Source organism: Perkinsus marinus (genome assembly GCF_000006405.1).
Source record: "Perkinsus marinus ATCC 50983 genomic scaffold scf_1104296931952, whole genome shotgun sequence".
NCBI classification, from domain to species: Eukaryota; Perkinsozoa; order Perkinsida; family Perkinsidae; genus Perkinsus; species Perkinsus marinus.
The window spans coordinates 374,848-389,466 of record NW_003215582.1 but is presented as its reverse complement, the minus strand read 5'-3'; the positions used below and the strand labels follow the sequence as shown (position 1 = coordinate 389,466).

Genomic DNA, 14,619 nt, shown 5'->3' with positions numbered 1-14,619 from the left:
ATCCTGAGGCTCTGGGGAGGGTACCCAAAGACACTGACAACCCCGAGCTGCTTCTGACAAGAACGTTGGTGAGGGAGGAAGTCCCATAAGGCGGGCCAACTCACCAACGAAAATCTCCTCTGTGAAGTCGTCCAAGTCGCCACACACCTGACTTGAAACTTTCCATGAGACATGGTTATTCCCTCCAAACTCACATCAATAACTTCCTCTATTACTATGCCCAGCATCGTATCCAAATTTGCTGAAATACTCCTCTCTCGTCGCAACGTATCAAAGGCTTCTAGTAGATCGTAGATATGCCTGCGGATATACCGCTCCTCGCCGAACTCATCTGAGATCTTATATTCTCTCACCCTTTCCCTTCGTGGTCCAATAAGGCGAACAGCAGCCTCGCATTGCGACGTGGGTTTGGTCGGCGACCGCCATCCATCCAGCTTAGACTTAATACTGCTATCCAATTCGTATCCTCATGCTAGATTGAACGCAACATGAAGACTACTGGAGAAACTGTAGATCACATAGTCAGTTGTTCCGCCCGGCCTACAATCCCGTTGAACCTACCCAACCGCCAAATATGATCCAACATGAGTATAGACAGCAGCTCACACAAAGGTATTATCGAGAGGCACGAATTGGTGTGTAAGCAACTTCACCCCTTCCTGTGCCGCCACTCCTCCAATAACAGCACTAATTGTATGCAGTTCACAGCCTTCATAACGGCACTGAAAACAGCTTTGCAAGGGAACTCACTCAGCAGGAGGCAAACGTACAAGCTCCTGGGCAAGACTGTCACCAAGGACGCTCCCTTTGTCCGCGAGGTGCGGTACGAGACCGTTGGCGATGCTCGCGAGCTCAGCGACGTCATCAGGGCCCGGATATGAATCGTTATGTTCCAGACGGAAGACCTATACAGCCGTTGTTAACGCGTCTTAGATGGTGCTCGACTAACCTGTATGGCCCGTAGACCTAGATACAGCCGAGCCTGTGATTCCGGATCTGATTCCAGACTGTTGCACAGCTCCGTCACCTTGTCCCCATCATTAAACCTAATGGAGCCGTCCATTCACCTATCCCCCCCCAACGAACCACGACTCACATCCACTCTTCGCCGACAGTGGTATACTCTATTACACACAGATTCAAAGCGTTCTTGCACACCAGCTCTATGTATTGCTCTGAGACATTCTGAAAGAGAGCAAATGACTAAGTGGGCATGCTACCGAGAAGGATATGAACTCACTTTGCCCAGCTGTGAGAGGATATTGACCACTTCTTCCCGATCTCGCCTGGCCTGGGCCTCATAGACCTCTTGCATGCATACGAATGTAGTAGTGTCAGAAGTCATATCTCCCACCACCCCACTCAACGGCAAATGGGACCCATGCCGCTGAAAGGCTTCCAGTTGACCCGCAACCGAGCCAACTTAGCATATTACCTTTGAGAACTCAGCAAGAGCTCGAGCAAGACTCCAGAAATTGGAACAGGAATCGTTGAACCGACTGTGAGATTCAACTAACACTTGTTTGACCTGAGAAACGCTATTAGATGTATGCACAGTTCCATGATGACCACCTCAGCCGGGATCGTATAGGGCTTGATCTTCCACACAAACTTAATGGCCTCCGCAAAGTTCTCCTCCCCTGCAGAGCGTCTGAATGACCTTAGACTACGCGTCGCACATGAGTGACAATGTTACCGCCAGCTAATCAGAATGTCCTTGATCGTTTGCCTATCCTCAGAAGTAGAGGGAAGTGATTCTGAAGACCTAAAAAGTCGGGACCGGGAATCGAACCAGAGACCTTCCGCATACTGATCACCTGCTATCCTGCAACCTCCATGTCGCCAAAGCTGCTATGAGCAAGAGGACATAGGGTATGTGAGCATGCTCCACTCCATCTAGAGCCTCTAGCTTCTCGCCATGAGCGCCAATGACCTGACGACCATCACAGTTGCTACTCAGAGTTGCTGGGCAGCGGTGTACCTTGGCAGTGAAGGCTTCCAGTTCAGGGAAGGGCTGTGATATTCGTAGGTCGACGCCAAAGTCACCTGAGGCCGGGGTCAAGGCCCTTGAGGGCCATCAGGAGTAACCCACCTTCCGTGTCCCTTTTGGACTCAACGATGCAGTGACTCGCTGAATATGTACGTACACTACCGACAAATCTGATAGAAAAAGCGTAAAATACCATCTCTTGATTCCACTGTATTGCACCCTATGCTGTCCACAAGTAACATCTTCGTGCCGGTAGCTTTACACCATTCGTTCACAGCCTCAGCGACCCTACTGCCGCAAGAGTGCATAGATACCAATACCAAATTGAAGGGGGGCACAACACCAGGAGGAAGGCTGAGCAGGCGCTGTGATACGTAGGTTCGGATGTTCTGAAGGACGTATGCAAACTGACGAGCTGGAAGGGGAGTACCTCCACAATAGCATGGCCATAGACATCAGGATTGAGCTCGAGCAAGAGGTTGCATACTGCTACTGCTCGGGGTATGCCCAGATCCTCCCCTGCAACGATAGAGTAGTATTCACCACAGAGTGGTAGAGTCTTACTCCGGACGAAGAAGTTCTGCCCGAGGTCTCGTTCGGACACAGTGAGGTCGTCTACTACGGTGAAGTTGCCGACTCCCGGTAGCACCTATGATGACTGAGTTGCAACTAGGCATGTAGGAAAAGGCATTACTAGGTTCTTCAACGTCTCGGACACCACCGATGTCGACCCTAGCGCCAGGATCTGATGGGAGCCATATTACTATGCATAGGTGTCTGGTAGAGTAGCATACTTTGGAGTCCATCAACGCCCTCTGTCCATGCCCTCCCCACAGCCGTATCTGCCTATCGTACTTGTCATCAGTCGCCATCCCTTATAGACAACAACTACTGCGACCCTTTGCCACCCTTGGTGAGAACTCAAGATCAAAAAAGTGAATGTCAAGCATGCTACTGGTTATGAATGGCTCCTCGTTATGAACTACTTACCGATCGTGAAACAGTGGGGGCTCTCTCTCTCTCTCTCTCTCTCTCTCTCTCGCTCTCGGCCGTCTTCGGCCAGGCGACAAACCAACAGCTGAGGGCAAGTTGGGTTGTTTATAAGGTCGACGTACTCAGCACAAGGAGACCAGCACTTGGCTGAGTTTTTTTTTTTTTAAATAAATTTTTTTTAAATAAAAATATATATCTAGGAGCTTGAGAGCTGTTATCTACGCCCTTATTAGCCATACTCGATCCGGGCAGTAGTTTCCGAATTGACGATGATGGATAGTCTCCATCTCTCGTGATTGCACGAGGAATATCATGCGGTGTCTACTCTTGAGAAAAAGGTGATAAAAATGGCAGTTCCTCGGGGACAACTCAGCTCCCCTGTCATCACAACAGTCCCAATAGACTCTTAGAACTGCATATGAGCTCTTAACGACCGTGGTTGTCATAGAGTACCACGCAATAGGGCATGGGATGCGACCATGACCAGGTGACTTACACATTATAGGGAAGTGAGAGTTGATCTGAACGCTGGACGGAGGGCAGTCGATCAGCACAGTTGGGCCTTACAAAAATCCATAGAAGCGGATGAATGTACCACCGATGACTGCTATGGCCACCAAAGCTGTCTGGAAGGCCGCAGTGGTCAATGCACGGCTTACTAGCCTAAGAATATATTCCTCAGGGTAGAGCGATGTAGCGACTAGGCGTGGACCACTAAGAGATGCGAACACTATCCCACGACTGCGTTCTCCTCACCTACTAGCCGAGACGATACCACAACTCTCTGAGTTGGCGTGTGTATTGTCCCAGTAGTTCCCTTCTAAGGATCCACCAGAAGGGTGTAGGAGCATTGGTTTTACACTGTGACACCGTACACCGAGAGTTTCGCTATTGTCGGGGAAGTTCACCGAAATAACTGATGTATGAGGACGGCTCTTCTCGTCGGGCGGCATCCTAGACAATTTCAGACGGAGGAGCTCGCCCGAGGGTTGCTCGATCGGATCGATTTTCCACGGTGAACAGTGCAGTACGATAAGAGGGCACACAGGAAATTTCCACTGCCTATCTGTTAACCCATGAACCTGTGCTACTACTACTACTTGCGTTGGGAGCTCCTCGTAGCCTCCTCTAGTGCAGGGTAAGGTGAATGGCCTACCGCTGGTTACTCCAGCCTGCTGATAGTAGCGACATCCAACACCACGATTGCTCTCCAAGCGCTTTTAGATGAACTTTTCATGCAACTTGCACGACAAGCGCAAGATCTCTGTGGGAAGATTGTAACACTCGTAGTGAAGGACGGGCCGTGAGATTCCTATCCTAAGAGATATACGGCTATACCCATCGTTCCGCTCCCTCGATCCATCAGGAAGCTCGTCTCTGGCCTATTGTGATCGACACTTATGCCCACTAAGTTTGGAAATTATTACGAGGAAATGCGGACATGCATACTGACAGGTTCACTACCGCATATGCCTTGCTACGCCTGTCGAGGTCGACACATCTAAGCGCATGACCATCTGAGGATGATAGCTTATCGGCATTATGTCGTTGGTTTACCTCTTCAACTAAGTGGCGAGAATATGAGCACTTCCCTTGTCGTGACCATCAGCCACGTAGTTGAGCTCGTGCTGAAATCAGTCGGCAGCAATGGCTACTCTCGGTCTATGATAGTTACCTCTCTTTTCCCTCCTCCTCCTCCTCCTCCTCCTCATGGTCGTGTCTGAAATCTCAGAGACATTCCCAAGGGACAGTCTGCATGAAGGTCAGCATGTCACCAAGTCGGTCCGGCGGCGGTTCCGTATCGTACGGAACCTGGACATTGCGTTCCACTCGCTGCATAGGGAGACTAATGTCCCTTGGGACGAGCCTTTATTCGAACCCAGTCCACCCATGATCCGAGTAAGCCCAGGCGTGCCTTCTCTCCAAGTGCTTGATCATGATGCGATTCAGTTCGCTCACTACCATGGCATGGAGAAGCTGAGCATGACATTGTCGTTGCGGAATAAGGACACGGTGTCGAGGCGTGTGCAAGTTCTACCTCCTCAAGTGGACCACTTCAAGGTACATACCATCCCTATTGATCTTCCTGTAGGGTAAGCGATCTCAGGTTACTCGTAAGAGCGGCAAGGATCGATACGATCTCGTAGCCCCTGGTATGGAAGTGTCGTTTCTCATCAAATTCCATCCCGATACCCGAGCTGATTACTGTCATGATCTGGAAGTCGTCACCGAGCGAGAGATATTCATAGTCCCTATACGAGCCTTCGCGGGCGTGCCAAAGCTAGAGGTTCCCCGACGACTCGATTTCAGCAATGTCGGTTGAGAGTGTACCGTCCCGTGAATCACGCGCGCTTCGTCTGTAGGTCTTAGTCAAACACGGCGAGTCTCGCGTGGTATATGTGAGGAACGTTGGCGATGTAGCTGCTCAGTATTCTGTCCATTTAAGCCCCCACGAACGCTCTCTCCAAGGTATGTATCTACCCGGCGCTTATGAGTTGGTCTTATTGTAATCAGATTCAATTTCTGATGTATTTTATTGCATCTCGGGCGGCAGCGGTTTCGTAGAAGCGGGTGAGGGTGTTCAGCTGGAGCTGGGTTTCAGGCCGACTGCTTTGGAACACTACTGTGGGACTGTTACTATACGGTGAGTTCGATGACAAGCGCACTCGTTACTGAACCAGCTCAGGTATTGCAACCCAGGGGAGACCAATTGGTCGCTACCGAGCGAAGACCATCGGACCAGCGGAACTCAGACGAGCATTGTAGAGTGCGAGGGGACAGGAGTCACTGGCGACGTTGAATTCAGCGCCAGAAGTATTCAAATGGACAATACCTACATCGCACTAAGTACGGTTTGTGGGAGCGACCGAAATGGTCGGAAAGTGGTTCTCGTTAAGGTACGCGGAAAAGTTTTGTCATCAGCAATAATTCGGATGTTATCGTCGAATTTTCGTGGCGGGCCTTTGCAAGTGACCAGAAGGATGCAGAGGAGAGGGAGAAGGTGTTTGTCCAGCTTGGGAAAGAGCAGACTGAGGAGCAGCTCTATACCCTCGCACTATGCACTGCTGCTGCTGAGGACCACCAGGGTACTTGGGAGTGTCAGGGAGTATATAGTACGTAGTCGGTATTAGGTCGACCGACAGCAGCAATGTATGATGAGTACCCACCGGTGATACGGAATATCCTGGATAGCATGACAGGGTGTTCTGTGGAGCTGGATGGTCTGGTAACTCCAAGCGTGAGTAGTAGTCGTAGTTGCACAGAGAGTGACAGTGAGAAGAGCTTGGAGGCGATGGAGAACTCGAAAATGGAAACACTTGCAATGCGGGCCCTCCGAATAAAGTGAGGTTATCGTCGACCCACGAGAAGCTGTGTGATGCCATCGTCGGGAGTAGGTATGAAAATATTACTCAACAGATCAGGGACGACCCGCTGCTGTTTTATGACCAAGCGTTTACTATAGAGCCCGCGGTTGCTACTATTTATCCAGGAGCTTCCAAGATCGTTACAGTAATCGGCATTACTTGTCACCGTGTGTAGCAGGCGTGAGTGTATCAGGTGACGTTCGAGCCCAAAGCGGCGATACAGTACCGTAGTGTAGCGTACTGCAGTGTTACGGGGTCTGTCGAGAGGATACCTCTGGCCCTGTACGGCACTGGGATCGGTCCGAAGGCGGTTTTCTCGCATAGCGAGTTGGATCTGGAAGAGGTGCCAGGCATGGTTCTCGTTGATGACTGGGAATTGGCGATCGCTTAGGTTTATGTCACATCTACTCATCGCTATGAAGTCGCGTTGGTGAACTGTGGTCAAATACCAGCGCAGTTCGAGATCGTTCCGAGGAAATCATGTTTCGGCTCGAGGTAGGGTCGAATTGGTACGGCCCAGTGGGCCAGCAATATCATGGAGTCTCACCCGTTTTACACGAAGTAACGTAAAACTTGGTGAAAAACGCGATATTCGCACTATGCAGTAGTCGTGAAATATGTATTTCACTAGTGTTTTTCGTATCACTAGGGTGAAACTCCAATATACTATGATTAGATTCGTGTTCGAGCCTAGCAGTGGCGAGCTGGAAGTCGGCGAGAAAATTGACATTGGAATCAGCTTCAATCCTAAGGAAATTGGATTGTTCCACGAGGTATGGTATGCGTCTTTGCGGGGAGGATGAATTTGGGCCTAGTGTATCGGGCAGGTCTTCCACTGTTATCTGACTGGCACTGTGATGCCTTTATCATTGGCGTTAAAAGGACAGAGTACTGCGCCCAGCTTTATCTTTGATGAGGAGTCTATTCACTTTGGAGTGGTACCATTCGGCTTTGTCAACACCAGGACTATCACGCTCACTAACACGTACGTGTATATGCATTCATGGGCTGTGCATGCTTGGACAGGTCCGAGGTGGCTTACGGCTTTGGACTGCGTATCTCTGAGGACGGTCGGCTCGAGGAAAAGGAATTTGATATTACACCGAGCCGAGGCACTCTCGAACCATCAGGAAAGCAGCTGATTCGAGTTGGTCTTTTCGTGATCGGCAAGAAGTCTATCGCGTGGTGTCTGCCCTGCAGGTTGACTTCATCCCTGAGAATGTGAAGTCATATGAAATGAGCCTACTGGTAGACTTTGAGGAGGTCGGCCAAGGGCTCCTCTCCCTCCCGATATCGGTAGGGCTGATATCAGCAACCGTTTTTGGTAGTGTCGGTGATTCAGGCTCGATGTGAAGCTCCGTCGATAACGTTCAATCCGGTCGACATCCTTCCTTATGGAGATGTCTTTATTCGCTACCCCTACCATAAACGCCTAGTCCTACGCAACACATCGTCGCTGGCAGCTAAATTCGAGATATTGATCAACTCGAACACCTCAGCAGAATCAGGTGAGTGTTTTTACTCAGGCGTTGAGAATATTGTTTTTCGTAGTAGATCCCAGCACGGTGATCGCCGATGTTGAGGTTGATCAGCCACAGGGAAGAATCCCCGGGGGAAGCAGTTGTATTGTAATGGTTACCTTACGCGCTAGGAGGCTAGGCTCTATTAAAGTCCCTGTGTAACACTAGAGATGGGAGGACTACTGCTTGGGTCGATGAGTTACCTTTCAGGTATGTGAAGATCGGAGGGCATCCTATACCTCACCTCGTAACGGTAGAGGCTAGCTCGATGGGTCCGACAGTTTATGCGGAGCCAATGGCCATTGACTGGGGTAGCGTAAAGTGCCTTGATGTAAGCGGTTACTCTGTTGAGCTCGACTGCGTCTGTCGAGACTGAGTCGCAGGTTGTGTCAAAGTCGATTAAACTTACCAACGATTGTTGTATTCCCGCACACGTACGAGTGCTATTGAGAAATCGTACGTCTCCGTGGAGGGCTGAACAGAAAGTGGTCCGTCTCGAGCCGCAGGAAGTCTACGACTATACTGTCAAGTAATCGGTTGGTTGATCTCTACTCTTGAATGATTTGAGAATGTATGATGCTAGGTTGCGACCTGATGAGGTGCAGAGGTTTGAAGACGTCCTGTACTTCGTAGTTGAAGAAGGGAAAAACTTGGCTGTTGACATGAAGTGGGAATTTGGTATTTTTGTGGCGCGCGACGTTGATTTTTTCAGGTGCCGCGGAACCGAGACTACAATTGTTGGCGATGAGGATCTTGGTGTGATCGATTTTGGCACTCAGTATACGACTCAGTCTATTACGAAGGAACTCGTTCTTAAGAACTCAGGAAGGAAGACTAGGACTGTGACTTGGCTGGTGAGGTCTACTACACATACCGCTGCTATCATCACGCGCGTCTAGGTCCGTGGAGAGATGGCAAGAGAGAAGGCATTGAAACAGCTTATAAAGGATGGGGTTGATCTAGGGAAGGCCAAGTTACCGGTGGTTCCCTATACGGTGCGACTATACTCTGATGATTATGTGCTGACTACGATTTGGTTTAGATCTATCCGAGAACAGCTACTCTAGCGAGCAACACCGGATATAGATTTACCGTTACAGCATGCAGTTCGGTGCAGGGCCTCGTCGAGGACGTCGCGGAGTGCATTGAGTTTGTTGGTGCTAATGACAAGAAAGGGAAGATGATTTACCAGCCAACTCTAAAGGTGCCGCCGGGCAGAGCTTACGATGGGGTCATGGGACTTACCTCGGTCCTCTTGATTTTCAGACGAATTTCGTCGCTCCGCTTTTACATGTATCGGAAAGCACTGTACGGTTCCGCTACGTATGGAGTAGAGATGAGAAGGAAACTAGTATGATTACGCATCCACTAGCGATGACCAACACTTCCCCCCTACCTATAAGCTTCCAAGTTAACGCCGTGGCGCCTTTCTACACCAGGTAGTAGGGCAGAGGCTTGTCGTCCACGTCAGTGGTTATTGCCAGGATGCCTTCTAATGAGAGAGCTGCGAATATGGGAGGATTTGTTAGCTTGGACCCTAAGGCTACGGTGAAAGTCGAGGTGGACTTTGACCCGTCCTATAAGGTCGATCGTCAGAGTGCAGTGATGGAGCAAAAGCTATCAGTAGGTGTGTGGTTGTCAGAGTTAGCGCACGTGATGGCAGATAACATACCGGGACCACCCTCAGAACGATCAGGTTGAGGTGGTGGGAGAGGTCGTATTCCCTAATTTGTCATTCGATAAAGCCGATATTGATTTTGGAGCTGTGTTCAACCACGCAGTGACCGAGGTGGCGGTCCGAGTAGGATCGCTCATCTCAAGAGGAGTGTTGCGATAAGTTTTGGTGTGTAGGTAACCAACACGACGGAGGTGCCCTGCGAGTACAGCTGGGAATTCATCATAGTGGAGGACTCGGCCAAGTCCACTGATGAGGTGGGGTTAGCAATGCTCGGCTTCATGTGATGCTGCCATGCCACTTCAGCTCGTGAGGGTAGCCCCTAACGAAGAGTTCGACATCCAGCCGATCGCTGGGTCCATCCCGGCCCACGCCACTGAGTCAGTATACTTCCGCTTTAACGCAAACCCTGACCGGCGCTGTGAGGCTGTTGCGAGGTATGCTGGTACCGTTTGGCTGTTGGCGAGAGTGCATCATCAGGTGCAACGTTGTGGGTGGTCCGAGCTACGATATCAAGCTTCGAGGGCAAGCCTCTGATCTTGCTTATCGCATTGATAGAACTCATCTCGAATTCGGTGATGTTCAGTTCGACGACTTCGCCGAGCAAGATCTGATGATATTTAACAAGGGCTGCGTGCCTGTATCCTACAGCGTAGATCTACGAGGTATGGGGAGGAGGGTGCTAGTGGTGACTCCCGAGACGGGGAAGATCTGTGGCGATGGCAAAGCTGGATTGAAAATTAAGTTCTTGCCGGGTGAGTCAAGGTGATGCTGGTTCCCAGCTGACTCATGTTGAAACACAGAATCGATTCGTGTGTTTGATTTCTACCGTTGCGGTGAAACACTGATCTTCAATATGCTAACTTTTAGACCAGCGCAATCTTCAGTGGCAGTCTTGTGAAGCTGGGTGGTTCTGTTCGGTAGGCATCCCTTCGGAAATCTCGGAGGCTTTCTTGATACGAGTATCGCATTTACCTGCGGTGACTGTGAGCATTCGAGGCCGCGGGGTGTACCCAGCCGTGGTCTTGAATTTGCCGCGATCCAACGCGGAGGAGCATGCGAGGAAAGTGACGGACATCGCAGAGGAGATCTCAGTGGACGTAAGATTTTGAAACAGCCAGTTTCACGAAGTCTAGCCACTACTGGGATCATCTAGGTTCCTCTGACGACTACACCGTCCAAAGGGCCATCACGTTGGACAAGTTTCGCGACCTCTGAAAGTGCCATGATGTCTAATACGTCCGAATTGGCGAATCTGAGAAGCTCTGCAGCGGCCCAGAAGAACAAACCAGTTGCGCCCACGGTGGCCTCCTCTACTATGAGCCGTATGGGTCCGTCTCGTGGGATGGTCAGCGCACCGCCGCATACAGTAGTACCGTTGAGTCATCATGCGCTGAAGTGAGCCCCATGGGAGCCCTTGCTGTTCAGTAGGTCCGAATTCTTGACAGGTGCGCAGTCGAAGTGGACAGAAGAAGCCTTCGTGATGCCTTGATAGTTCTCGAGACTGCACAGGGCGAGTCGACGTCTGTGGCGCCAATCAGTCGCAAGAGGACTCGAGAGGTGGTAACCGCAGTTGAAGGCACCTTTCTGAGCACGATCGATTCAGTTAACTGGGCAGACTGTGGCCGGGAGTTATGTTTGTGACTTTGGCGACATTGTCTTGGGTCATAGTCGTCGACAGCCTTTTACGGTATATAACTGTCATACTTCTGAAGTCTCATTGTCTATCAACCGAAAGGAGCTCGTGGACGCGGGCTTCTTCGTCACCCCGGAACCTGTGAGATTTGTCTCTTGACTACGTTGTTGATACCCTTGCCAGGTTGGAAGCATTGCATCAGGAGGGACTTTGAGTATGGCGATTATAGCAGAGTTGCCCAAGGAAGCTGAGGAGGGTACGAGGGAACTGCTGTGGAAGCTGCCTATACGGGACGGGCCGAGGTATGAGGTTATCTAGTCTTCCGATCCGGTCGGGCCAGTGAAGCTCTGATCTTGCCATCAGTTATGCTATTCATATCAAAGCTCGCCACGAGGTCCCACAGCTTACACTACCCGTCAGCAGAGTTGACTTTGGGAAAGTTGTTGTCGGGCAGCGGGCGAAGTGAGCTTCTTAGTGGGCCTCTGTCGCTGTATCAGCAGCGACAATGAACACGTCGAGATGGTTCGGTACGTATCTTAGGCGCTACCTGCGACTGGTCAATGACAAGCATGTTCCGGTCGAGTGGTCTTACCGAGTGCCGTCGAAGTCTGGTACTCCTCCTCTGCCATGGAAGCTCCCCTTCGGGATGACTCAGACCTTCGGGGTACTTGAACCTGGCCAAGACTCTATTGTGGAAGTAAGAGGGCCGTTGGTCCGTACATCAGTCCTACGACCGATAGTCTAACACTCGTTTGATCGGCGTTATTGGCCTCTGTGAGTACTACTCACAGGGTACTCCTATTCATAGTACCGCTCAGTGAGTAGCGGGGGGAACGGTATTTGTTGACTGAGCGTAGGTTCGGATGAGTCTTCTGATGAGATCTCATACGTTTCCTGTGGAAGTTGTTGGTCGTCAATACTGTGGATAACACTGTCAATCACGATTAGTTCGCTAACAGCGTTGAACTAGGAGTTTCTATTCTGCGGGTGTCCAGCAGCCGTGTCTCAGATATGTTTCACGCCCAATGCAGTGGGAGCCTTCGAGGAGAAGTTAGCATTACGCATTAAGGACAATAAGCACCCGGTTGTCATATATCTATGCGGCTTTGGGAGTGCTCTGGAAGTGACGATCTTTACTTGGGACCTCCGCGGAGTTCTCTTGGTCAGGTCAACGTTACGCCTTCATCCTTCTTCCAGCTTGGTCCCATCTTGCCCTACCAGAGCGATCCGCCTTGTCGCCAGGAGATGGTTCTTCACAATCCCACCGAGTATCCAATTGAGATATACAGCTTGGAGTTCGACAGGGTGAGCTCGACAGGGGGGGAATATGTTCATGGTCAACTACATATGCTTGTGGTTTAATATCCAAATTCTGAGGAAATTTTTGGAAAATGCTTAGTGCACTTCCAGCCGAATTCATACGGAACCCTCTACAATTAGTGAGGAAACTCCTGAGCTCAGCTGAGGAAAGCGAATATATATTCCAACACTGATCATTCGGGCTTTTGCGCTCAGGAATATATTACTGAGGCGAAGATGCTCAGTGAGTATGATGGCTATGATGAACACGGCATTGCGGAGATGCCGTTGAAGGAAGTGGGGACACCAATATGGCGCCGCATAGCTCAGCACGTCGAGCGCATCAGATCCCAGGCCGCCCAAGAGGGCGAGGTGAGATGCGGGGGAGTGACTCATACCAATGAATGGAGATGCTCTGGTTATCCTCCGGTCATGTCTGTATACTCCTTAGGTGCTAGAGGTAGAGACGCCGACAACAGAACAAGTCCCGGATGGGTTGACCACTGAAGTCCTGTTGGATGAGGAGGGCGATGAAATGCCCGAACAAAGGGAGGAGGATTATCCTAATCGTGTTCCTCCAGAGGAACGTCTGTCTGTTATTCTCCTTGGACCACCCAAGACGGGCAAGTCTACGATTGCTCACGCGCTTGAAGTGGAGCATTCGAGGAAACGCCTCACTGTAGACGAGTGCATCGATTGGGTTCTCAGTAACCCTAAGAGCATACGAGATGATTACGTAGCGGAGAAGCTCGTTCGGAAAATCCGGGACGCGCAGGGCGATACTCGAGCTGAATCTGCTGAGGAAGTCCCCACCCTCGAAAGAGATGACGTTGTTGCTGCTATGAGATACCGTCTTGACCTGCCCGATTGCAATGCCGGAGTTGTTTGGGACGGCTGCTCCCAAGGCTCGAAGTACGTAGGTGACGATACAGTGGAATGCATCCTGGCAGCCATTCCGGGAGAGGAGAGTGTGAAGTTCATCACTTTCCGTATTGATAGCGCATCTGATGAGGGCAGTACCCCGGAAACTGCTCTAACTGCTTATTACAGTAGGCTTGAGGAGGTTGTGGGTGAGGAACTACTCAAGGTTAATGGAAGTCTGGCGGAGTCGGAACAGCAGGAGGAGCGAGAAGATGCTCCCAACGATGTGGAGAGTCTTGCCAGGGCGGAGTTACTCCGAAGAAAGGAAGAGTTGGAAGCCCTCGTGCAGTGGTTTAAGGAGGAGGGACCGGTCGCGAAAGCTGGGCAGTATATGGATGAGTTGTCTGCACGCATCAATAGACTACATCCTACGCCGCTGGGGCAAGAGGTGTCCAGTGATGGCCGGGACACTGCTGAGGTCGGTGCTGGGGAGGAGACAACAGTGAACGGAGACGATGACGCCGTTGAAGAAGTTTCTGTTCAAAAGCCGGGCACATCCCGAATAAGGACCTGGCATGAGATCTTGATAACGGCGGAGGAACCCGATCTGACGAAGACTGTAGAGCAGATTCTAGCAACTGTCCAACCGCCTTCGTTCCCTCGGTATGGTCGACTGCCCCCTTCGAAAACAGTACAGCTTATCCGGAGACCGACTCAACGCGAGGCCCGAGCACCTTCCGGTCTCTTCACGTTGTTGACTCCTATCGTGAACGACGAAGGTATAGAGGAACTTCGAGAGCAATCTCGATGGGTTATACAATCAAAGGCGGAACAGCGCATCATTGTGCAGTTCTGTGTCACCAAGACGGGGACGTTCACAGAACAGTTGGGATTCGAGATTGTGGCCGGAGGATTCTCACCAGTGCAGACTTTCGTGGACGTGACGGGCTTCGCTGGTTTCCCCAAGATCAACAACGATTCCCGCAACGTCTTTATGAGGAGGGTCAAGAATCGGCCACGTGGCGGTTACTCTAGGAAGCAATTCATAACCTCTCAGAATGTGTTTGACTTCGGCCCGCTTCTGGCCGGTCGAACCATCGAAATGAGGGACGCACTTTTTGAGCTGGATCGAGACGATCCCGAGCGCCTGGCGGGTGAGCGTTTGTGGCGGCGGCATGCCGAGACACTCCGCGTCACGAACAACTCTTTGTTCCGCGCTGAGGTCCGATGCAGCATGGCCTCCGCGATGGCTGCTGGGCCAGGCCAGGTTACTGAGGACC

At 50.9% G+C, this 14,619-nt stretch overlaps 2 protein-coding genes across 2 annotated transcripts in view; one reads left to right on the top strand and one right to left on the bottom strand.

The window, feature by feature from the left end:
- Positions 1-514: 514 nt before the first annotated feature.
- Positions 515-2,862, bottom strand: Pmar_PMAR023628 (NEDD8-activating enzyme E1 regulatory subunit, putative; the record flags this gene model as incomplete). Its single annotated transcript, XM_002785860.1, has 17 exons — positions 515-557; positions 607-722; positions 771-905; positions 950-1,046; positions 1,097-1,185; positions 1,241-1,387; positions 1,436-1,528; positions 1,573-1,651; positions 1,697-1,765; positions 1,818-1,933; positions 1,982-2,046; positions 2,093-2,160; positions 2,210-2,379; positions 2,421-2,509; positions 2,555-2,639; positions 2,685-2,735; positions 2,785-2,862. 17 exons carry the CDS (start codon positions 2,860-2,862, stop codon positions 515-517), a joined length of 1,590 nt encoding a protein of 529 aa, XP_002785906.1.
- Positions 2,863-4,693: 1,831 nt separating this feature from the next.
- Pmar_PMAR023627 (hypothetical protein) overlaps positions 4,694-14,619 on the top strand; it is a gene marked incomplete at both ends in the record, with an annotated part of 24,737 nt that continues 14,811 nt past the window's right edge. The window contains 41 exons of the mRNA XM_002785859.1: positions 4,694-4,882; positions 4,934-5,044; positions 5,091-5,297; positions 5,347-5,452; positions 5,498-5,627; positions 5,727-5,830; positions 5,881-6,069; positions 6,115-6,184; positions 6,239-6,325; positions 6,379-6,493; positions 6,542-6,691; positions 6,740-6,843; positions 7,025-7,121; positions 7,176-7,333; positions 7,375-7,495; positions 7,549-7,644; positions 7,691-7,856; positions 7,903-8,026; positions 8,079-8,199; positions 8,252-8,397; positions 8,452-8,535; positions 8,581-8,722; positions 8,768-8,863; positions 8,911-9,072; positions 9,135-9,307; positions 9,353-9,491; positions 9,532-9,669; positions 9,720-9,800; positions 9,850-9,980; positions 10,024-10,298; positions 10,468-10,643; positions 10,700-10,941; positions 10,992-11,103; positions 11,150-11,320; positions 11,363-11,481; positions 11,543-11,641; positions 11,720-11,876; positions 12,189-12,302; positions 12,347-12,484; positions 12,695-12,850; positions 12,930-14,493. Of these exons, the coding sequence (XP_002785905.1) occupies positions 4,694-4,882; positions 4,934-5,044; positions 5,091-5,297; positions 5,347-5,452; positions 5,498-5,627; positions 5,727-5,830; positions 5,881-6,069; positions 6,115-6,184; positions 6,239-6,325; positions 6,379-6,493; positions 6,542-6,691; positions 6,740-6,843; positions 7,025-7,121; positions 7,176-7,333; positions 7,375-7,495; positions 7,549-7,644; positions 7,691-7,856; positions 7,903-8,026; positions 8,079-8,199; positions 8,252-8,397; positions 8,452-8,535; positions 8,581-8,722; positions 8,768-8,863; positions 8,911-9,072; positions 9,135-9,307; positions 9,353-9,491; positions 9,532-9,669; positions 9,720-9,800; positions 9,850-9,980; positions 10,024-10,298; positions 10,468-10,643; positions 10,700-10,941; positions 10,992-11,103; positions 11,150-11,320; positions 11,363-11,481; positions 11,543-11,641; positions 11,720-11,876; positions 12,189-12,302; positions 12,347-12,484; positions 12,695-12,850; positions 12,930-14,493 (7,060 nt within the window). The remainder of the gene's footprint in view (positions 4,883-4,933; positions 5,045-5,090; positions 5,298-5,346; positions 5,453-5,497; positions 5,628-5,726; positions 5,831-5,880; positions 6,070-6,114; positions 6,185-6,238; positions 6,326-6,378; positions 6,494-6,541; positions 6,692-6,739; positions 6,844-7,024; positions 7,122-7,175; positions 7,334-7,374; positions 7,496-7,548; positions 7,645-7,690; positions 7,857-7,902; positions 8,027-8,078; positions 8,200-8,251; positions 8,398-8,451; positions 8,536-8,580; positions 8,723-8,767; positions 8,864-8,910; positions 9,073-9,134; positions 9,308-9,352; positions 9,492-9,531; positions 9,670-9,719; positions 9,801-9,849; positions 9,981-10,023; positions 10,299-10,467; positions 10,644-10,699; positions 10,942-10,991; positions 11,104-11,149; positions 11,321-11,362; positions 11,482-11,542; positions 11,642-11,719; positions 11,877-12,188; positions 12,303-12,346; positions 12,485-12,694; positions 12,851-12,929; positions 14,494-14,619) is intronic.